This window comes from Zophobas morio, unplaced genomic scaffold, assembly GCF_036711695.1.
Source record: "Zophobas morio isolate AGI-343-1 ecotype UQ-CSIRO unplaced genomic scaffold, CSIRO_AGI_Zmor_V1 ptg000004l, whole genome shotgun sequence".
Lineage (NCBI taxonomy): Eukaryota > Metazoa > Arthropoda > Insecta > Coleoptera > Tenebrionidae > Zophobas > Zophobas morio.
Genome location: NW_026972109.1, coordinates 15,498,603 through 15,524,715, shown reverse-complemented (window position 1 = coordinate 15,524,715; position 26,113 = coordinate 15,498,603). Strand labels below are relative to the sequence as shown.

Sequence of the window (26,113 nt, the reverse complement as noted above, 5' to 3'; positions counted from 1 at the left end):
GAGGAATGTTTTAATAAGGCGTAAAGGTCGAGGTCTTTGCTTTTTCTAGAAATGGAAAGTTTCGCACATGTTGTGCGGTTTTCGAACGCCGAGTGGTTTTAGTGCACCCTGTATATGATTTAGACACTATAGAGTTATCCGATTTCGATATTTGTATCCAGTTCTTCGAATTTTTACAATTTTTAAATTGTCACTGTAACATTGACAAATACTATGTAGTTTTCACATTTTTTAAGGACTCGGTTGCTACAGTTTGGACATCTGGACGTGTTTTCTAGATATTGTTTATTTTTAGGACTATCTGTATAGTTTTAATGCTGTGGGGTTATGTAGATTTAGTTTGGGTGTTCGGTTGGTGTGGTTTGGACGCTTAGGGTACTTACAGCCGCTTTGACATTCATCGACATGGCGGGAATTTGGGCCCCGTAGAGCTGGCTGGCCGTGGGGGTCATGTCGGTGAGCATGATGTTGACGTACGCCACTGTCTTATTTCCGCCAACACCCCAAAACAGTACCCGACACTGCACAATATACGGTAAAAATATTGAACTGCTATTGTTGAGATCACATCGCTTACTGATTCTCGGAAGGGGAAGGCTTCGCGGAGTCCAAATCACAGGTTCCCCTTCTGTTTGGTCATATGGGGGCGTGGCCAGTCGGCGTCGGCCAATCGAGACGGCTGCCATTTATCTATGGCCACACCTTCCGTTTTTATAGTCGGCCGTGTAGTGCGCATGGCCCACAAATTACACTGTACTTGATGAATGAGTACACCTATATATGCGTCTATTATTTTGTAAACAAGCACTTTATTAGCGTAGGCACTTGACGATAAAACACACGGTATGGTTGAAGCTCGACGGGAAGGTGTTATTTTCAGAAGCTTGTTTATACCATTAAAATAATGGTACTGCATTATAGGTGATGACATGACTTTTATGGGTTTTATGAAGCAGTCATTGCCCTTAATTATCGGCGCGATCTGTTGATTTGGCGGTCGGGCCCCTATTAACCGTGGAATATGATTTACATAAAAAAGAAAACGAGAGGTGTACAATTATTAAGCACACGTCAGAAAAAAAAAAAACGCATATGTTGTGACTGTAACTTTTTTCGATACTAATTGCACTCTCGGAACATTTAAATGTGGCAGTGGGTTTCAATTATTGCGAAGCTTAAATTTTTTAAAGATAATACTTAACAATTGTTTTTAAAGCTTGTTTAACAAAACGTGAAGACTCTAATTTTTAAACTGTCACCAACTGCACGCAAGAGTTGATTTAATTCAAGATCGTAAATAAAATTCACAAAATTGCATGCATCAAGATAATGCAAACGATGAAAGCAACAAATTGGCCAGAAGTAGATATTTCCATTGTTGTGACGAAGATATGAAGCCATAAATTGTGACAATCTAAGCAGCAATTTTTGTTCTGAATTTAATTTTAGAAATTTTATCTGTAAGTACTTATCTTTTTTTTTCACTAAAACCACTTAAAGTAAGAAAATATTTTTGGCATTAGATCTAACACGCTCTATAAATAACTTATAGCAACAAAAGACTCGTATATTGGATAATTTGGCAAAGGGATAAACGGACACAGTAAAAAAGTTTTGTTCTAAACTATATACAGGGTGAGTTATTTAATAAGGCACACCTTGAATAACTTTTTAATTATGAAAGCAAGATATTAAAAAAAAAAATCGTCACATTTTTTAAAAATTTATCTGAACTTTTATTTTACTTTAAAATTGAAAAAAAATACTCTTCGTACGTTCAATATTTTTTACTTTTGATACGTTTCATTTTGCTTTTATAAAATATAATAGGTTTTCATGTAAGTAATGAAGCATCTATTTTTGAGACTTTGAGGGCTGTTCGCTAATTCGGGATAGAGATTCAAGCTCTATAGAAAAAAATGTCATGTATAACATATAGGCATTATGTTAATATTATTTTTTTCAGCTTCGTCCAAATTTGGAAACAAAGACAGGCGATGATTAGTCTGAAGTGGTTAATAAAATATCTTGTTGGTGGAAGACAGATACAAACCATCAGATTTCTTTTGAAAGAGAAACTTTTTGTTTGGTGTACAACTCTATTTTTCACTAATTCTGAAAATTTAGGAAAAAATGAATATAAAACAATAAGGAAGGAGTTTTTTATCGAACTGTGTTTCATCCTGAATCGGTTAATTATTATCAGTATGACGTCACGTGCTATTTCTGTTCTTACATGAAATTTACAAAGGTGCGGTGTTGACTATATTGATAAAATTATTTTTCCATTTTTTATAAAAAATTCTAATAATCTACAAAGTACCAGACAGATTGTGGACTGATTAACCGTTGTGGTGAACCATATTTTAGAGTCTGATTACAGTTTTATTTTTTATTATTTTTTTAAATGAAAAAAATTGGTCGAAACTTATTTCGACAGAACTTTCCTCACCCCTGAAGTAGAGTAAAACAGGTTTTTCGAAAAATTAGAAAATTTGATTTTGGGAATTATTTTTTTATGAGAACCCCCTATAAGTTAAAATAAAGATATGTATGTAATGTTAAAATGAATGTGAAGACGCGTGCTATGCGTAGGTATGATTTAAATCAGTTTTACCTTTACAAAATTTTGTGATAATGTCATCAACATTTCTGCAAGGACACGTATATCAATTTGGATAGGTGCAGTGTAATACTAATAATAATATTGTGTTCGGGAAAATGGAGTTAGGCGTTCCTGATTTAATCAATAAAATAAAGGGACTCATTCATAATTTTTTTGAGTTAGCTTATATAAATCGCAAGTACCTATAGGTAGGTATAGACTCATCATATTTTGGACATTTTCGATAGGATGTATTCATTTTGAAATGACGTCATCGGTTTTTAGAGGGATTGTAAACGATAAATTTTGATTAATGATTTACCTTGTTTCCGATAACCTTAAAACGTTTGCAAGGTTTTAGACCATTCGGTTTTTCAGCTTCAAAGTTAAATTGTAAAATTTTGTTAGACAATTAATTTTTTTTTACAAAAATCTGGATGCCTAGGGTAAAAACTCAACACGGATTCATAAACTACAAGTGCAGGAGTATGTTATTTTATAATATTTAAATAACATTTAGTAGGTATTGTGGTTGATGGTGATAATCAAACAAATTTTGGTTAGCGTTTTACTCTCTACACGACATTCCTAATATATGTAGGTATGTATAGGTATACAAAATTTGAGAACAATTGGTCCTGTGGTTCAGAAGATTATCTGTCATAAAAATCGACACAGACGCGGACAAACAGTATTCTGGGGGTCATGAAACGTCGAGAAAACACAAAAGTAGGGACTCGATTACAATACTTCCTTAGCTTACGCTCGGGAAGTAAAAACACTATCGTTGCTACTGACATAGAAACGATACTTATAATAAGCTTATGTGATATAAATTTCAAGGTAAATTTGTGTCTTTCCACGATAAACCGATAAATAAAACGGTATATGGTGAAAATAATAACACCTTATTTGCTCTTACAAACTGAAATTTATATATCGTAGCACAAAAATTAAACGCTTATTATTTTCTGATTTTGCATTAAAGAAATGTCACATCGCCACTTAACTTTTAATAAATTTGGTGAAGTTTTTAATAGCAATTTTATAGGTAAGTGAAGTTAAAATAATGGGTATCTATAGGTATATGTACGATTGTAATAATCGTTGTAATAATGATCGAAAAGAAAACCTTAAATATCAAAAAAAAAAAATAAAGATAAGTGTGTTTTCTATTCCACAAATATTATTTATTAGGTATATACCTACAAATTATTGTTACATATGAGGTGAGTTTAAGTTGCAAGACTTTTAGTGTAATAAACAACAATAAACATCCTTTACAATGGAAATCGTGTTCGCCTATTGTCGAAGAACGCGCACAAGCACACACACACACACACACACATATACACACACGCTTCTCTTGCAATCGAACTTGCAAATACCTCTCTATTCTTCCAGGTTAAGAGCCTCTGCGACGTGTTACTTAAAAAAAAATCCCTTCAAAAGTCATGACTTATTCGACTCACTCTGAACAAACCCGACTCGTTTCTCATCGTATCAATGTCTCACCGGACAGACGTCTAGCGCCGAGGATGATGGGAATGATCAGTCCAGATAATGATGATGACTTTTATAATGACGATAATGCAGGTCGGTAAAGCAGGCGCCGCTAATACTGTCCAAGATGGGGCATAATTACACCTCAGTCTCGACCTCGGCTGACAGCAGCACCTTAGATATTAGATAAAAGCCCATCTTTGTGCCACTTGCCATGCAGACACCATTAAAAACTCCAAAAAAAGGAACATTTTCCGTTCGCACTTTTTTTTTTAATTTGAATTGAGGAAAGTGTCTTGCGTCCAACGTTCCGAGTACTCCTACGCGAGCATGCGGCAAGATCAAAGAAATTATTGTGTAGCACGTACCGATGATGGTATGATGAGAAGATGCAATTTGAACAACGACCACACACGCGACCGCTGCTTTCGTCAACGGTGATCGCAATGCATGACTTTGGGGACAAATGAGATGGGTATTGGTGGATTTTTTTACAGAATTGAATTTGTTATGTTGGTACGTGGAGATTGGATTAATTCTGGGAAGTGGAGACGTTGCTTTTTTTGGAAAATTTAATTGAGTTGTTTAATCAAGTGGGCCTTAGGCAAGGCAAATAGTAATTAGTTTTGGGCTCGGGGGGCAAAAAAGTAAGAGGCAGGCAGTGCTCAACTTGACTTCTGAGCACACACAGATCTAACAGTTGATGCAACATTGTGATAATCGATAAAGAATGTTTTATGTTTGCTCTAAGATATAAAGGGATTTTTATTACTCAGTAAAACAACTATTCCTAAACTTGAGAAAAAAATTCTTTTGACTTTTGATATTTTGGTCTTCTATGTAGGTATACCTAATATTAATAAAAAATCGATTATACATATATATTTATATTTGTAATAGTGTTATTTGTGATTTTGCTTCAATAAGAACAACTGTCCAAATTTTACTCAAGTTTTACTCAATTTCCAAAAAATTAAAAAACTGACTATTTTGAATTACTGCACTATTAAAATGAATGCCAACGATAGGAACATTTCATTCGTATTTTTTTTGCAAAGCAGTGGAAATTTCCAGTACAAGGTAATACCAACTTACGTTTTTTTGGGCAAAAAATACATTACATTTGATAGCACAACTTTAAATTGAACATTAAACGCTTAAAACATTACGTGACAAAATTTTTTTGGTAGCAGTATACTTGCAGATAACAAATAATAATGTGTAATTACTTATGTTTTTTTAACTTTTAAAAAATTGAAATAGGTAAGCTATAAACAATTAGACTGAATACACAAAAAAAATGTTGTTGAATTTTGTGAGTACGGAATAACACTAGGGTCGACTATACAAATTTTGCACAATTTAGCATGGGTATAATCTTTATCACTGAGAATCTGTTGATATTAAATTTAAAATTTTTCTGCATCAAAATTTAGTTATAAAAATAAAAATGAAAGAAAAATGTTTACGCAAAAGAAACGAATTTTTTCTAGTAAAAATGGTTACCGGAACTGATAAAACAGAACACCCGAATTACGCCTGCACTAAATAAATTATATTTGTTTTCGATTTGTCCAGCTTACAATAACAAGCGATATATTGACTGAATATTTAGTTGACTAACTTCGACAAACTGCCAAGGAAAATGGGTGTCGCTATTAAAATTTGATTACGTTTCAGACTATCTAAAACTGGTAAATAGAGATTATTTCAATTTGAAGATTTTGGAAAATAATTTATTTAAGTGATTAATGACGGTGAATCGATGTGTAAATCACATTTATTACAGGACGTAATTTGGAAGTGTCACGCATGGAAATCATTTCAAAACAAACAAGGAAATTTATTGTTTCGAGAAAATTATTCCACACCCCGATAAAACAACAGTTTAATTTATTAACGTGTAAATGAAATTAAAATAAAAGAAAATGCTTGTACGTACAAGAACCAAATTCTACGTTATACCATTCCTTCTTATCGAGCTGCTACAATTTAATCAACCCCTATCAACTCACCCCAATCTCTCCTGAAAAATTCCCAAATCGCAGCCCACCTTGAAAAGGCCATATAATTTCCGAAGCTGAACAAAATTCACCCATAAAAATTTGCATACCGCTGGCCAACCCCACCTTTAATTAATCTTCCCCTTGAGCGTTCCATTTACAATTTAATTTAGTTATTTACTTGCCGAACTCACGTTAGTTATACACATAACACGACATATGCGCCCCACACCGAAACCATCTGGGGTGCAATTCTCTATTTTTTCACCACAAATAGACAGAATTATGTCATTATTGTCTACAGGGGAAATTTCGCGAAACTGGTTTCGTATTAAGTTATAAATTGACCGAATCAATTATTTGTAACGAGAGGTGGACTTACGGGGGGGCCTTAATTGAAAAATGACCACCTTAGATCAAATTACATATGCGCAAGTCTGGAAGCGCCATGTAAACACTCACAAATGCTGAATTTTGTATGGAAATTGCGCGAGTACGGCCCTTGCCAGAGGCGGATTCGATAAATTATGATAGAGTGCGGATATTGTTATCGGGTGATGGATGGCGTGCAAACAAAACCGCCTAAAATCGGAGACAATGTAAGGAATACAGGTGTTCTGAAAGCCCACATGCCGGGTGTCTCATATACTTATATTTTGTTCAACAGCTAACTTTAATGAAAAGTTACATCGTTGTTAATAGTGTTTGTTCAAAAGGATATAATAATAATAATAATAGTAATAAGAACAACGTAAAAAGTCGGTTTTTTCTTTTATCAGGACCACTCCAACGAATTAAAGCGTTCATTTAGGCGATTAGGAAATGTGACATTTTCGTGCCAATATCCGTCCTCGTGTACGTCTGGAGGGCTGATTGGTGCGTTAATATGCAAGTTGGGGTGACTGGCAGTATCTGTCGGCATTTACCCTAAAGCTAAGAGCTTATTTAAACCGTATTTCAATTTAGTCCCTCCACTTAAAGCAAATTATTCTCGAATTGGTTTGGTTCAATCAAATTTCGTGAAATTATTCATTTTTATAACATTTCTCTCGAGTGTACGTCAACACTTTTTTGTTTTATTAATTCTCTCATGTGATGACGCGGGTTTTTTTACTTTGTTATAAAACGACCAAATCATTTTAGGTAATAATATGCTGGGCAGCGCGTTTACATCAGGATTATAATAATTACCCAAGTGTATAAATATAAATTAGAGTGATTTTCATAGACGAGCTTTTTAATGTAAAAATTCTTCATTATTTTTTCTTAATAACGATGGTTTAGAATAATCGTATGTTCGTTATGCGGTACGAGATAGATTAACATAGAGAATGAAAGGGAATGGTCTTCGTTTTAATTAGAGCACGCAATGTTGCAAAATTAAGTCATTTGCGTGAGCAATTAAAATGGTGTTTTGGATGGTTTCAGTGCAATGGAATATTAAAAAACGATAAGATGTATACGGACGTAATTACAAACTGAAACGTAAACCGCTCACTAATTAAATAATAATTATAATAATTAGAACATTATTAACAAGAAATAATAACAATAAAATAAAACTAACCCTATCTTAAAATGCAAACTAGGTGTATGTAGGGGAAACCCGGAAAAAGTAATATACGCGTTTAAAATAAAAAAAATGCCAATGTGTTTTTTAACGAATGCAGTTGATATTATAGGTATTTGTTACAATAATATAGATTTAAAATTTAAAAAATTGCACACCTTTATTGTTAAAAGTAAAAAAGTCCAGGTTAAAACAGATTTAGCTACTATTCAAACCAACTCAAATTAAATTACCTATATTAATTTTTAAATTACTTGGACTTAAAATTGAAATTAGACTACTGGTTACTTTTAACTAATTTATCCTTTTTTCAATTTATTACCTTGGTAATTCAATTTCTGTCTATATGTATCTTCTTTGGATAAACAGTGTTGGCTTTTAAAATCTAATAATTACAAAATCAATAATATGATATATCAACTTTTGATGTAAAGTTTTCAAATGAGATCTCACCGATAGGTAGTTTCACTTAAATGCGGCCTAATTGGAAAATGATGGATTTTAATCTGTATATACAATATATAGCCTTGATCACAATGTAAATATATTCCAACTTCGGGATAACGAACATCAACTCAATAACATATGGATGGTTGGTGTACCTCAAGATAGTAAGCGATATCCGATTTTGGATTTTATTTAGTGGACTGACTTATTACCGGGTAGTTTACCTCAAAACATCAAAATATTTGTGAAACGATATGTTTTAATAATAAAAGGCTAGTTACTGTGACAAATGGTAGTTAAATATTGTGTCTAAATAACAAATAAAAATAGTGTGTAGTTTAAATTTATAATAAATTCGAGAAAGTCATTACTGTTTCTGAATATAGTTAGCCACGGAGTTAATAATGAATATCTACTTATCGTATACATGTATGGAGAACCGTAAACGAATTCCAATATTTCATAAAAATGAATTCATATTATTATGTAATGGACGTGGTCTTTTAAATTTTAAATAACAAAATTCCAGTTATATAACGTACTAACATAATTAATCGATTTTATTTTGTTTGTATATGTACCTACTGATTAACAGAAACTGTAATTCATGTAGTGAAAATTTCCCTTAGTATTTCTTAAAAAAAACTCGTAAACTACCGACTGCGACGAATGCTATTCGTTCATTATTCATTATTTGAGAACTGAAACTATATCTGGGTTCCAATGATTTATGCAGATTATATCTCTTCTTCCTGATGTATAAAAAAACATAAAGCAAATTAGTGCTTACGTTACTTTTTTTTATATGTTATGTAGGTAGGTACAAAATTTTAAAATACACCTGCATTTTTTTTATTTTTAAAGAGTAACATATAGGTATGTAGTCTTCTTTGAGCGAATTTGTATGATTTTAAAAGATCACTTACGTGAATACATCATGAGTGTCAATTTTTCAAGCTATTAAGTAGATTGTCATCAATAAATATGAATTTTTCGTCTATTTTGTTGAATAACTTTTTAAGTTTTCATTTTAAAATATTGGTTAGCTTTTGATTTTTAGAAAAAATCAATCTTTCCATTTATGAAAACATATACCTAGTGTTCCATAAAAAAATTAAGTTAACGTAATTTCCGGTTCTACCGGAAAATAAAAATGTGAGGTTGCCATCTTTTAAAATGGTAGAAATTTGCTCAAAGAACTACAGCTTTATCTTTAAGAATAAAAAAGTTATAGGGGTTGTATCAAATAAAAGAAACACCCTGTATATTGAGTTTATTTATAATTTTTTGCACAAAAACATGCATTTCAGGTGGTATTTTTCGCTACGAGTTATTTAATAATGTCTTCTCGTTTCCGTTTGTCTTTTGCCTGTGTTTACCGTCTATAATTAGTTACCGATTTTATTAGACAGATAATCTCCGAAACTACTGAACTGACTGTTGTGAAATTTTAAATTCGTTTTTTTAGGAATATTTTGTAGATAGAAACACCCTAGTCAAAATTTTTCTGATCATCTTCACCAACATTTTGATGCCATCAACACAAAATTTTGCCTAGTAAATGCTAGTGACATTTTATATTTTTACTTGCCGAGCGTAAGCTAAGGAAGTATAGTAATCGAGTAATCGAATTGCCACTTTCATATTTTCTCGACGTCAATCTTCGAAACTACTGTACCGATTGTTGTCATATTTTGTATGTATGTTAGGGATACCATGTAGAAGGTTAAATAGGATGACGTTATCTAAGAAATTTATAATTTGTTTTTTTTGAAATTTTATAAAATAAAATACTCCTACACTTGTGTTGTGTGAATCAGTGTTTAATTTTCACCTTAGACATCCAGAATTTTTGGAAAAGATTCAAAACTGAATAACAATATTTTGTAATTTAACTTTGAAACTGCAAAACCGAATGCTCTGAATGCTAAGGTTATTGTAATAATGGTAAATCGTTAAGCAAGATGTATTCGTTTATCCCCTCCTAAAAAATTAATGACGTCATCTCAAAATTTTGCCGAATAAATCCTATCCAAAATCTGCAAAATATGATGAGTCGATACTTGTGATTTATCATTGCATTAAGTTTTTAAATTTCTTATACAGGGTGATTCATAAAAATTAATGAATAAGTCAATTTATTTTAATGATTAAATCGGGAACGACTCACTCCGCTTTCCCGAAATTTTGGGAATACAATACTGTTATCATTAGTATTACACTGTACCTATCCAAAGTGATAAATCATTTGGAACGTACGTCCAGCACGCTTCTTTACATTACTTTACCGTTAGATACATATCTTTATTTTAACTTATAAGGGTTGGATTTATTGTATTGTATTTCAGGGATTTTTTTGCAAAAAAAATCAAAATTGCATGAAACATTTTACAATTTGGTTTAATAACTATAAAACTAAATATTCTGAAATATTGCAAACGTTCTAAAGTTATCGTAAACATGGTAAATCGTTAACCAAAATAACCCTTGGTGACGTCTTCTCAAAATTTTGCTTAATAAACTCTATCAGAAAATATAGATGTAAAATATGAGTACCTACCTATGTGCTCATAAATATTTTTTAAAATTGCTTCTACACAAAAAATTCATGCATGAAGCAAATTATTTTATTGATCAAATCAAGAACGGCTGAGTCTATTGTTTCTAAATTTTGGGAATACAGTCCTGTTATTATTAGTACTACTCTTCAAATGGATACTTATATATGGGTTCTTCCATATGGAAACACCAAAGTTGAATTAAAAAGTGCGCCGCATTATTTTTGATTTTGATGAAAAAATTGAAGATGATTTTTTAGGTAACCAATATGAAAAACCATCGTCTTTTTTTTGATGCTTAACCCTTAGAAGACTGCAGACCATTTTCAAACTTTCTTATTATGGACTGCAACTTTTTTTCTATAACACGTATTGAAATGATTGTAATTTTATTTTACTGCCTAAGAAGTGTGCTTTCAATAATAAATACAAGTATTTTATTTGAACAAGCCATCAACGCATGCAGAACTACTGAAATTTCGTTATAATTTCCTGATTTAGGTGATTTTCAGCTGGCTCCTGTGCTAACACTATTGATCTGAGAAAGTTGATTTTTTTCAGACATTTAGTAGGTACTCATACAGTAGAAAATGTGACGGAAGTTTTAAGTTCTTGGATTATTATGTTCTTGGAGAAAAAAATTGCTTGAAATATGTAAACTTTCAGAAATAGCCTACTTTGCGCCTCAAATCGATATGTTGAGGAAAAAATACAAATTGGAAACTTTCAGGAAATGTAGTTCCTACGTTCATCTTTTCACCTTTTTTTCCACAACAAATGATTTCAGGAGCCAAAATAAACTATTTTTGAAAGTTTACAAATTTCAAGCATTTTTCGTCCAAAAAAATGATGGTCCAGGACCTTAAAACTTCCTTTACACTTTCTATTATATGAGTACTAAACGCCTGAAAAAATCAACTATTTCAGGTTAATAGTGTTGACACAAGAGACAGTTGAAAGTCACCAAAATCGGCAAATTATAACGAAGTTTTAGTAGCCCACATTCATTGGTGCTTGTTCAGGTAGGTACGGAGTGCTTGAAACTTTTTAATCATGGGTCATGTTAAAAAAAATCTGATTCCGAAAGACACATACTGTCAAGAAAATAACTTTTTTGACAGTAGTGTCTGCATCTACATGTGCGATTAATTGAACAATTACTCAATCAAAACTGACAGTCACTATAAAAACAAAATAAATGACTATTAAATACCCATAAATTAATTAACAAATTAAACTGAACATTCCGCGTCCTTCCAACACCACCGCAATGCACTTTTTTCTTGCGCCGAAAGGTATAATTTAAACATTGTCAACTCACACTCCAGCAAAAACCCAGCAACCATCCTACTGCATTACCTCAAGGAAATCGGCCCCCGCAGCCACCTGCGGCGAATTCGCCTGCACCTGATACGTCGAATAGGCGCAATTCATCCTGCCGCCGCCGCCGCTCACCACCGTCCTCGCACCGCCGCCATCTCTGTTTACGCCGCAAATCTAATTGAATAAAGCAACCACCAATTTGCGCGACAAAGTGCCGGTTATTCGGTAAGGTAATTGTCGGCGTTCGTATCGTCGTAATTATAGAGTGTCGTCGTTGCGCGATGTGATGGACCGGAACAGCGCGCGACTGACTGCGTACGGCCGCGGCCGGCGGCGGGCGGCGAGCGTGGGGCTCCGGTTGTGCGTGCTACGAAACGCCCCCGCGGATCGCTGGGGCCCCGATTGGAGCTCTACCTGATCGCACGCCCCGCGACCACCGCCACGGTGAAGAGAGACGAGGCTCGGCGCGGTGCGAGACGATGGAGTTGACCGTTTTTTTCGAGAGGACGGACGCCGGGATCGATAGGTGGATGGGGCAACAAGTGATTTTTGAACGTACACCCTGTATACACTTGGAACGACAGCGAAGCGGTCATTTTTCGAAAAATTCCTTAAAAATTATGATCGCCGTCAAAAAGTGTGCTTTTTGAATAATGCTGAATTAGAGATAAAAAATCCAAACTGTGGCAAAACAATCTTGACGCCAGACTGCCTAATTGTCACTATTCATAAGCTTAAGGAAATAAATCATTACCACAGATTTAAATGCTGCATATATATCTCTGTTGATGCAAATTACTATCACCCTAGAACAAAAAACGAGAAATTACATACTTTTAAGGAGTCTTTACTGTTGCTTCCTGCCACACTACCCGTCACTCAAGATGCATTAAAAAGAGCCCTAGAAATCACTGATTAGGAATAAAACTAACTGGTGTATATAAAGTTATTTAGACAGAACTTTCGTCACCCCTAAACTACAATCCAACAAATTCGGCTTTATTTTTTATGATAACCCCTACCTATATATAGCAAATATAGACATCTAATAGTTCTAATATCAATCACATTCATCAAATCAAATAAAATAAAATAAGAGCAATAAACTCAGATCTTAATCTTCATATTGGAGGTACCACTATTTCTTCTGCCCGAGTAGTTAAAAGTCTTGGGTTATATATTGATAATCAGCTAAAATTTACTGACCATATAAATAAGATCTGTCAAACTACATTTAATGGATTCAAATTGATTTCCCCCAATAAGAATCTTTTAGACATTCGCTCCAAACGCTTGTTGACTGATGCCTTGATATTACCACATTTAAACTATATGCTGACATAGTATATGGTCCCTGCCTATCTTGTGTGGACAAATATCGTTTGCAAAAGATTCAAAACTTTTGTGTGAGATATATTTATTCTATTCCAAGTGAGACACATATTCCACCTTTTGTACGGAATTTAGGCTGGATGAAAATGCATGAAAGACGTTTCCATCACTTTATAAAACCCATAATAAAAATCCGACTTCATAATGAGCCTCACTATTTGTAAAATAAAATTTTAATTCGTAGTTCTGTATATGACAGAAACCTGAGACAAGTGGATCTGACTGTTCTTCTTAATCCTTGAGTTCATATAAATCGTCATTTTCATATTTAGCTGTATATGTCATAAATAACGTTTTACGTCATTATTCCAACTTAAATAACCATTACATCATCAAATCTGTAAAGGATCTCTTATTGGCGGAGCAAGCAGAAATAAAATTAAAATTAAATTTAAATCTTTTTTAAATGCTGCATCTATGTATATAATACTATCTATAAAAATTATGTTCGTCTTTCATATTTTACAACTTCTATTTCATATCTCATTTCTTTTCAACATAGGGACAGATTGTAAATGAGTAATACTGAATCTGCTTTTTCTCCCTTTTGAGTATGCATTATTTATTTATTTTTGTTTACTTGTAATTTTTCTTTATGGTACTCAATAAAGTTATTATTATTATTACATTCTAAGGAAAAAATGTGGCCCATGAGCGTAGCGTAAACAAACACTCAAGGCGAATTCATAAACCACAAGTATAATGCAAGATTATGCCATTTATAAAATTTGAATAGCATGCAAAAATTTTGGTCGACGTTGTACCGTCTGCGATATTCTTAAAATACTATAAAATTTGAAAACAGTGGGTAGGTACTGTAGTTTTGGAAATTGTCTGTCTAATAAATATTGATACAGGTGACAGAACAGACCACAGACGACAGATAAATGGAAACAGCAGTTACTCTAGGATTATGAAACGTCGAGAAAACATGAAAGTAGCCATTCATCGGCTATTTTTAGAATTTTGAGGAAATTAGATGGATATACCATTTTTGATCTAATCAATGAAATCAATTAATAAATTCATTACATTTTTAAACAGCTTGTATAAATGATTCTATAAAAGCTAAAAACATACTCTTATAGCGTAAAAATAATGTCACATCTCTAAGCATATAATGTTTTAACATTTACTTATTCAATAATTTTTTGCAAGGAACTCATTCATTTCAGCCACTGTTTTGTAACTAAAACTTGATTAGTATGTATCTTGAAAAAATATAAAAAAATGTTTCGAAGATGCTGAATAAGGAAACATGTGATGGTATCAATTTTAAACAGTTTTACTTAATTTCTAGATGATGTTACCAAGTTTTTAGTAATTTACCATATTCATGAATTCATGATATTCTTAAACACAGAATTTCAGAACAATCGATTGCTCTTACTCTACTAATAAGAGATAAGGAGAAAGATTTTGAGATGACGTCACCAAATTTGTGATGGGGACGGTGATACGAATTTTGGCTAAAGTTTCAGCATCTACCTACATGACATTTTTAAAATACATCTCAAATGTAACAGCAATCTGTCCAGTAGTTTTAGAAATTACCTATCTAATAAAATCGCCAACAAATGAGAGGCAGACAACACACAGCTGATTAAAACATGAGCATCATTTTTTCACATTTTAAAAGAAAAAAAACTGAACACCAATATGAAAATTGTCCAACATTTTGTCTACGTTTTCTAAAGTACTTGGTTAATAAATTGTTTATTGTAGCAGCAGGATTGGGCTTTATTATTAAATGGAATTAGGTAATGCTGTGTACAATTCTCAGTTTGTCTCAAATATTACACACGTGCGTTTGCGTAATTAAAATCGAGTGCAATAGACAAAAAATGTCCTCAAATTGGCAGTAGACGAACAAATTCTAAAATCGAAATCCTGTGTCAACTAGAAAACGACTTCGGATGCTCGCCCGTTTCGTGCTCCTACAACTTATACTGTGCCTCCCACTTTGGCACCAGATATTTAATTTTTAGATAGTGACTAAAAATTACTTAATGTAAAAGCGAGTAAACGTAATAAAAGTTAACTTTGATGGTTTTAATAAACAAATGCATTTAGAACATATATTTTCAAAAAAAATCTTCAAAACAATTTAAAAAATTGGTCGAAAGTTATATCAGAATTATTGAAGTCCAATAAATCATCCAGCTTTTTCGAAAATTTACAAAATTTGATTTTGCAAATTTTATTTATTTTTTTATAAAAGTCCCTGTAAGTTGAAACAAGGATATGTATGCACTGTTGAAGTAAATGTAAAGAAGTATGCTACGCGTATGTTTCAAACGAGTTTTTCTCCTACACAAAATTTTGTATATCAATTTGGGGAGGTGCAGTGTAATATTAATAATAACAATGTTGTGTTCCCAAATTTTTGGGCAAATGAAGTGACCCGTACCTAACCTAATCAATAAAATAAATCGAGTCATTCGTTATTTTTTTTGAGTCACCCTGTATAAGCAATTTAAAAAAACGATGAATGTGTTGATAAGTCGCAATCGATAGACTCATCAGTTGTCATTTTTTGCATATACTCGACAGGATTTATTCTGCAAAATATATTTTAAGTAAAAATTTACCATGCTTAGGATAACTTTAAAATGTCTGCAAGATTTAAACCATTGGGGTTTTTCAAAATGCAAAATGTTTTATTTTAATTTTTTTCCCAAAATCTGGAGCTTTCAGATAAAAATTCAACTCGGGCTCATAAACTACACTTACAACAGAATGCTATTTTATACAAATTAAAACCCATTTACTATGTTCAATTTTGAGGTGACGTCGTCACATTGTTGGCGGAGATAATGTTACAAAATTTGGTTAATGTTTTAGCACCTACATCTATTCATAATATACATATAAAATTTGATAACAATCGGTCCGGTAGTTTCGGAAACTATTTCGTAACAAAAACCGACACAGACGATGGACAGACATGCGGAAATGGGAGACACTTTTTTTTGTACTCCATAGGACATCGAGAAAATATGACAGTAGCGATTAGTGGACTCGACTACAATACTTCAAAAGATTGGGTTTACCACACAGTAGTAAATAATAATGTCTTAAAAATAAAGTCAAAGATGTCATTCGTAAATTACGACATGCATTTTGGATTCCTACCCCCCCCCTCCACTATATCACAAGTTGTCACATTCGTGTGACCCGCCGTCCCTGTTGTGACGTCACATATTTTTCAGCTTTTAATCTAGATAGAGTTAATTTTGATTAAAACAACATTGCCATTATTGCTTTTATCTATTCTGCAAACATATTTTTGAAAAATGAACTTAAAAAAATTAGTCTAAAGTTATTTAGAAAGAATTTCTCTCGCTTCTGAAGTACACTGTAACATATTCCACTTCTTTAAAAATTATAAAATCAGATTTTGGCAAATTTTATTTTTTATGATAACCCCTATAAATTAAAATTATATAAATAATACCGGTTATAGTTTTAGAAAAAAATAAGCCGCGTAAGGTAATCGAATCAAGTCCCTTCGCATTGGGAGTAGGGCACGCTAACTGATATACTTCACCACGGAGCGGATTCATAAACCATAAGTACAGGAGTATGCTACTCTATAAAATTTAAATGGTGTTTATTATGAAAAATTTTAAGTAAGGTCATCAAAGTGTTGCTAGAGATGTTTAAAAAAATTTTGGTTAACATTTTACGATATTCCTAACACTCATACAATTTTACAACAATCGGTTCGGTAGTTTCAGAAATTACATATATCTTTAATGCAAATCGATAAAGTCACCAGGCGACGGGCAGCCCTCTGACAGACGGAAACGAGAGATCGATTGTTTCGCACTCTAGTACATGAAACGTCCAGAGAACATGAATATAGTCATTCGTCGGATGGCTTAGGTACTCGGGAAGTAAAAAAAAAATATTTCACTTTTTATTTAGACGTGACGTCACATATGTTTTGATCCCCAACTCTTGTCACACCATGTCACACTTTGTGTACCCCCTCCCTCCCCCTTAACTTTTGATGCAACTAATGCATGACTTATTAATGAAAATTTAAATTTTACAAGTTATAGAAGAAAAATGGCATATTCAGAAAGGTCAAGTTTTTATTTTCTTCATACCTAATTAGAATCAACTTGTGCATTATTTTGACATGATCCTTAACTATAGATATGTATTTTACCAGCTTCTGCATATCTGCATTATACAGGGTGTTATTGAAAGGTACGTACAACAAAATTGACAGTTCTTCGCGAAGTCTAAGAAGTCTGAAAAACTTATTTTTTGTTACCAAAATTATAAAGGGAAAATTAACCCTTATCCGACCTTTTTAGACGCTACTGAAAGATAAATAGGTAAAATTAATTTATTTTAGTAAATCCTAGCAACTGTGACAATAAAATTTTTGTCCAGACTAAATGTTGCTATAGAAACGAGAGATGATCTTTTTATCAGAGGCGTACAACGAATTTGGACATAAATTTTAATATTTTTTATCTCTAAAAGTAGAACACTTTTACCTGAACTTTTTTTAACTTTTAGCACCCATATTTCGATTTCCTGTCATTTCGAAAATTCATATATAAATCAACTTGACTCGAGTTCCGTTATACCGTTTCCTGTTTTCGTCTATCGAAGTTCTCGATTCTGCAATTCTGAAAACCCGAACCATATTTATACAGGATTTGATACTAATGACAAAATTTAACGGAGAATCTGTATATTTTGCTTGTCATCGTTGTGTGAGAGTTATGAATTATTGCAACCTTCGCGACATTCCAGTCTAAAGCTGACCACACATGCTTTGATATACTTGAAGAGGTCGACCCGCACCTTTGTCTACATAATTTTAGTTCATCTTGTTCAAATTTTCATTATAGGTAACGTTCATTATCCCACAAAGACCTAAAAAAAATTGTCTACGAGTTTCGCCAACCGTGTTGGCATTTGTTTTGCGATGTTTGTGTGATAGTAATTTTATAACCAGACTTCGGCATCGCGGAAGTGATGCCCATTGCCGTCCTATCGCCAGCAGTATTGCAGTCGTGGCCTACAACTTCGGGAATTCTTAATAACAATTACTACTTTTTCTTGGTTTACTTCAGTTACGCGAGTTCTCCTAGATGTTAAAATGCTTTAAAAATTAAAAATGACTCTTCAACATCACAATTTTCGTGATGATCTTGATCAGATAAACCCTGAATTGCATCAAACGCCACTGAGGTTGAGACTGTACAGTTGGCCAGCCAAATTTATCGCCTGACGTGGCGCCGTCACATTTAATATTTGTCTGATTGATTCCCCATCATTTCGGTTGTGCCTAATTCTGGTTATAACAGTGTTATCGTGCACCGAACTACCGTACTACTACGAACCCTGTAGTTCATAAATTTTGAAAACCATACTTTATAAACCACGAATACCGTAAATCAGTGCCGTACCTTACAAATCACGGATGCCGTACTTTGTAGATACAGAGCGCGGTACTTTGAATTCAATTTCAGCGAAGTGTGAGTAGTATCATCTACAGTTTTTTTCCTGAAACACTGAATTTGTTTGATTGTATTTCAGGGGCGGGGGAAGTTCTCTTTAATAACAAATGAGTGTTTGTTTTAATCATAGTTGTGGTTATCACTTTTCATATTTTGTGTTACTACTTATCAGTGGCGGCTCGTGACTGTCTGATGTGGTGAGGCGATGATAGAAGTTTGACAATAATAGTAATATTACTTGGTCTTACTAGTTAGTAATAATAGAAGTCTTGCCTGAATACCTGTCATTCCCGGGTCAGTGGTAGGTCCCAATAAGAATAATAATAATAACACCCATAACACATTGAATCAACAATGTTTTTACAAGTCAAAATTTTGTTGAAAGTAGCACTTTCTTGGAGGGATCCGGGAATAGTTGTTGTGTTCATTTCTAAACGTTTTAAGCCCATAAAATTTTTAATGTGTACTTTGGAACTTTCATGTAATTTTGCACTTCGGATGAAATTCTTTAAATCGTTATATCCCGGGATGTTGTGTAAATATTACGGCAGAGCCATTTATATGTTTCGTAGGTACTAAGTTGATTTAAAAAACTTGGAGTACTGACGATTCTGTCGCTTATCAATGGAATTTAAATGAATTAACGGTTTTAACTGCTCGATAATTAGCAAAATTTGCCGACGTTCTAGCTCGGTTCGCCGTGAAAACGGCGTTTCAAGAAGCAACATGACGATATCGTACTCGGGGTTCATTATCACGCTTTTATTAGCTTGGGTTGTATGTATGTATGTAACGGAATCTTTGAGCTTAATTTTCATCGGTTTCTAAAAGTCTGATCATCTTGAAACTTTGCACACGTCTCAAGGATCGATGACAATGCAATAATTTGATAACAGTTTCCCATTATCCTTATTAGGACCGCCAGGATCCTCGATCCTACGGAGACCACTGAGTGGTTCTTTCTAGAAAAATCTAAATAAGTAATTAATTCCCCAATTTATGAATTTGTCGCAGACTAAAAAATGAAAAATAAATAATAGTTTAAAAAACTAAAAAAACACGCTTTTATTGCTAATCGAACTAAAAACTAGAAAATAATTTTTAATGACAGAGTTTAATATTACAGTAGTAGAAGATCAAACAATCAATCATAATAAATCACCTCAAATTAAAATTATAATAAAATTTAAGTTATTAACAGAATAATTCAATTCAGAGTAAAAAGCGTGGGGTGCATTTTACTGCGGTTCATAACTATCCTCTCATAGATAGTTGCCAATAGAATGATTGTAATATTTAAAATATCAAGCACCCCACGCTTTTTACTCTGAATTGAATTATTCTGTTAATAACTTAAATTTTATTATAATTTTAATTTGAGGTGATTTATTATGATTGATTGTTTGATCTTCTACTACTGTAATATTAAACTCTGTCATTAAAAATTATTTTCTAGTTTTTAGTTCGATTAGCAATAAAAACGTGTTTTTTTAGTTTTTTAAACTATTATTTATTTTTCACTCACCTATACCTATGAAAGAGACAATAACACAAAACACCAACACGTGGGTTTTTATTCACGTTCATGCTAATTACCCACGCACCCCGCAACCCTACCGTTCTGTAAAATAAATGGAAAAATGGTTTTCTGAGTACGCCGAAATTGGCCGAGAAGCACCGAAGATATCGCCTCAGTTCCGAGCGAACGCATGTATAGGAGTATAGGAGCTGAGCCATGGAAATCCGTGTCTATGATTGGACTTCGCTGGTTCAAGTGAACCGACGTTCTGGCCGCTTCAGTTAAAGAACTAGGGGCATAAATCGTACGGTGTTCAACGAAAAATGTCAGCAGGAAGCGTACAAAATAAAATATCATGTGCAGATTTCCCATTTCAACATATTTTTGTAACTAAAAATGCATTGAAAACTCTTTTTTAATTATAAATTAAGTCAATCTGTTCTTAAGATATATGCTGTGAGGCGCCGCCTCACTTGCCTCATCTGACGAGCCGCCACTGCTACTTATACGTTTGTATATGCTTACTTGCAGAAAAAAATGACACAAAATGAAACGAATCCAGAATAGACACGACGGCAAAATTAAGTAACTGGTGACTGAAAAGTAAAAGCTTCTATAACTTCGGTTTTTTGTCTAAATGTTGCATCACTCTCTTAACATTCACAGAAGAGAATTATAAACTGAAATTTTATGAGCACGATTAACTGTAATTTTCTTTTTTTTTTTCGGTTACGCCCATATGTAATACAAAGAAAGCAAAAGTCCATTTGGACAAAAATAAAAACAAAAACGATTAAATGTGGACCAAGATTGCGTTAACAAAACACACGTGTTGCTAAACGCTGATTCGATTATCTTACCCAGTTTTTGAATTAGAATTGTTTCATCAACATCATGTAAAATTGGATATAAATATTTTAAAAATCGTTAACACATGCATTTACTATATCATTAGTTTTGTGTTATCATACTTTAAGACAGTTATCATCGCTAATTTTTACAGATTTAAAACACTACATTTGCAGAGAAATTGTTAACAATATCAGCTACATGTGCAACGATTTGAAGAAATTCGCAATATAAAGGCATAATAACCCCTAGAATACCAGAACGTTTCAAGTTTTCTTCAACCCACGCGTATTGGTACAAAAAAATCGCATTATAATCATGTCAGTATTATCCTTTTTCCCCTATTTCCCTTGATACCCGAGGTATAAGCTATCACAATTGAAAAGCAATAATGGAATGATCATAGCAAACGTGTGTAACCGCAAGCGTGCAGGCGGACATACAGACTTCACGACTTCACTTATCTGAAGATATCACAAAATTACAGTTCTAGAAGTACGAAGAACGCCTCTGCCATACCCAAATAACATGGTTGAAACATCGGCTACCGGAGCCGATAACGCGCAATCTGCAGGGAGCACCCAGGTGTTTGCTTCTCACACGTGCTGGAGGAGATCCTCCCAGTTCCGCTCCGGGATTGAGTTACTGGGACACTCCTCCATCGTCCCCATTCAAACGCCACACAATTTCATTGAAATCTTCCTTTTATGCCACCTATTCACACGTACAAATAACCCTACCTGATGAATAGGCGATGGGTGCCGTGAAAACGACACCGCTTTTCCGCCCGAAAATCGTTACATATCGAGCTTTTTTTAAACGGGTCGAGTGGAAAGGGAGAATTTTGAACGGAAAAATATGAGGTGCCGACGGTAATATTAAACGTTCTACAAAAGTTGCGGCATCCAGAGTTTTATCGTATTTTTAGTTCATGGACGGAAGCTAAGGAAGTATTGTAATGGGATTCATCCGGCGATGTTTGCTGAACGTTTCATAACCTCTACAGTAGGAAAAAATACGTCTCCCGTTTCCGTCTGTCTGTTGTTTGTGTCGATTTCTATTAGACATATAGTTTCCAAAACTATCGGACCGATTGTTGTCAAATTTTATACATATGTATGTTAGGAATATGGTGAGGACGGTGAAACGCTAATCAAAATTTGTCTAATCATCTCCAACAATAATTTTATGATGTCACCTTAAAATTTTGCTTGGTAAATGCGATTGAAATTTTGTAAAATAACATACTCCTGTAAGTATGTACTTGTGATTTATGAATTCGTCTTGATTTTCCACCGAAGGAATCCAGATTTTCCCAAAAAGGGCTGGATACGGTTAGTTAGGCGCCTGCTAATAACGCGTAGGCCGCAGGTTTGAACCCTCATGGGCCATTTATTTTTTTCTTACACTGTGGCTGGAACTTCTTAAATTTCAGTTTCGCTGAGAAATCCTAATCTTTGTTTCCTCTACTTGGAAATTTGCCACAAAACTGTAGATAGTGTGTGGCTATAATTACTTATGAACAGATAATAAAACGGGATTTTATAAGTTTGTCATCTGCAAGTAGAGAGTGTTTTGTAACATTTGAAAAATTTAAACGAGTTTAAGGACCTCAAATTGTTTGGGATATACCTACCCCCACTATAAAATGTTCATAACAATTGGTCAAATTATAAAAAAAAATTCGTCTAAAGAGTTTAGACAGTACTTCCCTCTCTGTCGGAAACGTGACGACAGCATGCCTATTATGTTTTTTTTCGCAGTAGATTTCAAACCATTCGGTTTTGTAGTTCCTGAGTAAATCAATAAAATAAATTTACACATGCATTTTTTTTTTGAGTCACCCGGTATATGCAAATTCAAAAAATATGAATGGGATGATAAATTACAAGCACAGACTCATCATATTTTGTACATTCTAGATAGGATTTATTCGGCAAAATTTTGAGTTGAGGTCATCAGTTTTTTGGAGAAGATAACCAAATACATTTTGACTAAAAATTTATTATGTCTTTATAACCTTAAAACATCTGCAAGATTTCGAAACATTCGGCTCTGTAGTCCCTGATTAAATCAATAAAATACATTTACGCATTCATTTTTTTTTTTGGGTCATCCTGTATATGAAAATCGAAAAAAATTGAATGGAATGATAAATCACAAGAAGAGACTCACCATATTTTGTACATTTTAGTTAGAATTTATTCAGCAAAATTTTGTGATGACGTCATAAATTTTTTAGGGGGGACGACCAAATACATTTTGATCAAAAATTTACCATGCTTATGATAGTTTTAAAACATCTTCAAGATTTTAAAGCATTCGGTTTTGTAGTTCCTGAGTAAATCAGTAAAATAAATTTACGCATTCATTAATTTTTTTGAGTCAGCCTGTATATGCAAACCCAAAAAATATGGACGGAGTGATATATCACAAGTACAGACTCATCATATTTTGTACATTTTAGATCGAATTTATTCGGCAAACTTTTGAGCTGACGTCATCAAGTTTTTGGAGGGGATAACCAAATATATTTTGACTAAAAATTTATAATGCTCTTTATAGCCTTAAAACATCTGCAACATTTCAAAGCATTCGGATTAGCAGATTCAAAATTAAATTGCAAAATGTTGTTTTATAATTTTGATTTTTTTTTTCAAAAATCTGGACGTTTCGGGTAAAAACTCAATTCGGAGTCGTAAACTACATGTGTAGGACTATGTTATTTTATACAATTTAAAATCCATTTATTATATACAATTTTGAAATGACGTCATCGCATTAGTGGTGGGGATGATTAGACAAATTTTGGTTAGCGTTTTACCATCTACATGATATTCCTAATATAAGTACAAAATTTCACAACAATCGGTCCAATACTTTCGGAGATTATCTGTCTAATAAAAATCCGGGACGGCAGACAGACGGACAGACGGACAGACAGACGGAAATGGGAGACCTATTTCTTCGTCTTCTAGGGGTCACAAAAGATCGAGAAAACGTAAAAGTAAAGAGTCGGCCGACGGACTCGATTACAATACTTCCTTTGCTTACGCTCGGGAAGTAAAAAGATATCTTAATGAAAATGATAAAACACTACATTTAGACATTACACGTAATTTCTCAAAAAAAAAAAGAAAATGCGGTCATTAGTTGAAATGATCGATCAATTATCAAGAACTTTGTTATTAAAACATTTATAAGTTGTAGATGATGATTAGCATCTAATAATCAGTAATAACAGAGTAGAGAATAGCCAAAAATTTAATAATAACTGTGCTTTTTCATTTTCAAGTTTATGCTAGTGTCAAAAAATGGAGATTTTCAATACTGCTTTATAGCGAAGTTGAAAAATTCATTTCTGTGCAGCATTAATGACGTGTCGCCATTATCATGCAAATTACCCTCATCGATGCAATACAAAATAAAAAAAATTCAAAAATGTTTTACTACCGCGAAAAGATATATTCTGCCGATATTTTATGAGCAACCTGTGCTATTAGCACATTTACGACAGCAAATTTTTTCTGGAATTTTATGTTTTTTGGTACTTTGATGTTTCTTCTTTCACTCCAGTATAAGCAGCAAGAAGCAAGGTGTTACAGGTATGAAACCCCTATCTCAAGAAACCAAAAAAGCTGTAACCTAGACAATAAAGCGCAAAGAAAAACAATGAATAGTTTTATAGAGATTATTTTAAATCGAAGCTTAGATTGGATACAACTTCACTGATATCAATTCTGTTTTTTTTACGGGAGATATTCGTCGGAAATTTAGTTTTAAACTGTTATATCAAGCTTGCAACTTGCTTTTAATGTGACAACAGATCATTTTATAGATCCGAAATTTACTGAAAAGACATTTTTTTGGGGACTAACACAAAATAGATGGTTTTAAAAAAAACTATTTTTCTTATTTTATTTTCTATAAAAATGTCATAATTCGCTGTATCTGTATCCAATTTTTTCAAATTTTGTTAACGTTCCCTTTTCAAAATCAGATAAGTTTTCTGTTAAATCTTTCAAAACTCTTTATGAAGAAGAAAAAATATCAACTTGATTACACTTAGACCCGCTTTACAGAAGCTCAATTAAATATTTGACTGCGTTTAAATTTTTAATGCGGCGTTAAAGTACCACGTGATTGAGTCTACGCCAATCAGACGTCTCTAAACGCCTCGTTAAATGCGTGATTAACTTAATCTCAGTTAAAATATGTATTGTATAAACTGGCCCTAAAAGTACCAAATATAGTAAACATGTATTTGCATGGAGAAACACAGGTTGCAGAAATAAAATAGGTACAGACCTAAAATGAGACGACAATCAAAGAATATTTGAATCTGCCCCTTCTTCTTAGTGAATCTGGATGTGTAAATCCTGTAAATGGAAGGGTTAATTTGATAAACGGATTATTCATCAAGCCGTAAAATACGAACCGTACAAACCCGAAACACTAAGTTATAAATAATTATTACAAATGAGTGTACAGCACGCTTTGAGAACAACTGCTTTTAATAAGCACCTTCCTCAATATTGCCTCTGATGGTGCATCGATCAGATAAGTGTGTAATTATAACATCGCCGAAGGCAGACCAGCAGAGTGCCTCGCTTTCGCAAATACAGATAAACAATATAAATTAGAGGAATTCGTGTGAACTGGATTCGGAGTTGGGCTCAAGATATATGGATGTGGTCCATGAAGGCTCTTGCCTTATGATTTGCGTGTCAACGTCAGAAAGATATATGTATACGGCTACAACTTCAACCACAACCGACGAGTCTGTCATGCCGCTGAAATTACAGCTCGCGCTCGCCCTAGGGCTTTTTCTACCGGATAGTTGCATTGTATTTGATAA

The 26,113-nt window shown here is 33.3% G+C and overlaps 1 protein-coding gene across 4 annotated transcripts in view; it reads right to left on the bottom strand.

Moving 5' to 3' along the window:
* LOC135142938 (transcription factor Sp9-like) overlaps positions 1–26,113 on the bottom strand; it is a 153,985-nt gene that overhangs the window by 29,988 nt on the left and 97,884 nt on the right. Inside the window, exon 1 of one of the 4 annotated variants that reach the window (XM_064074757.1) lies at positions 12,046–12,308. The exons of 1 other annotated variant lie outside the window; for it this stretch is intronic. In XM_064074757.1, coding sequence (XP_063930827.1) covers positions 12,046–12,120 — 75 coding nt within the window. In that variant the 5' untranslated portion in view covers positions 12,121–12,308. Of the gene's footprint in view, positions 1–383; positions 565–12,007; positions 12,309–26,113 lie in introns of those variants that run through there. 2 more of the 4 variants (XM_064074772.1, XM_064074749.1) reach the window with 2 other exon arrangements.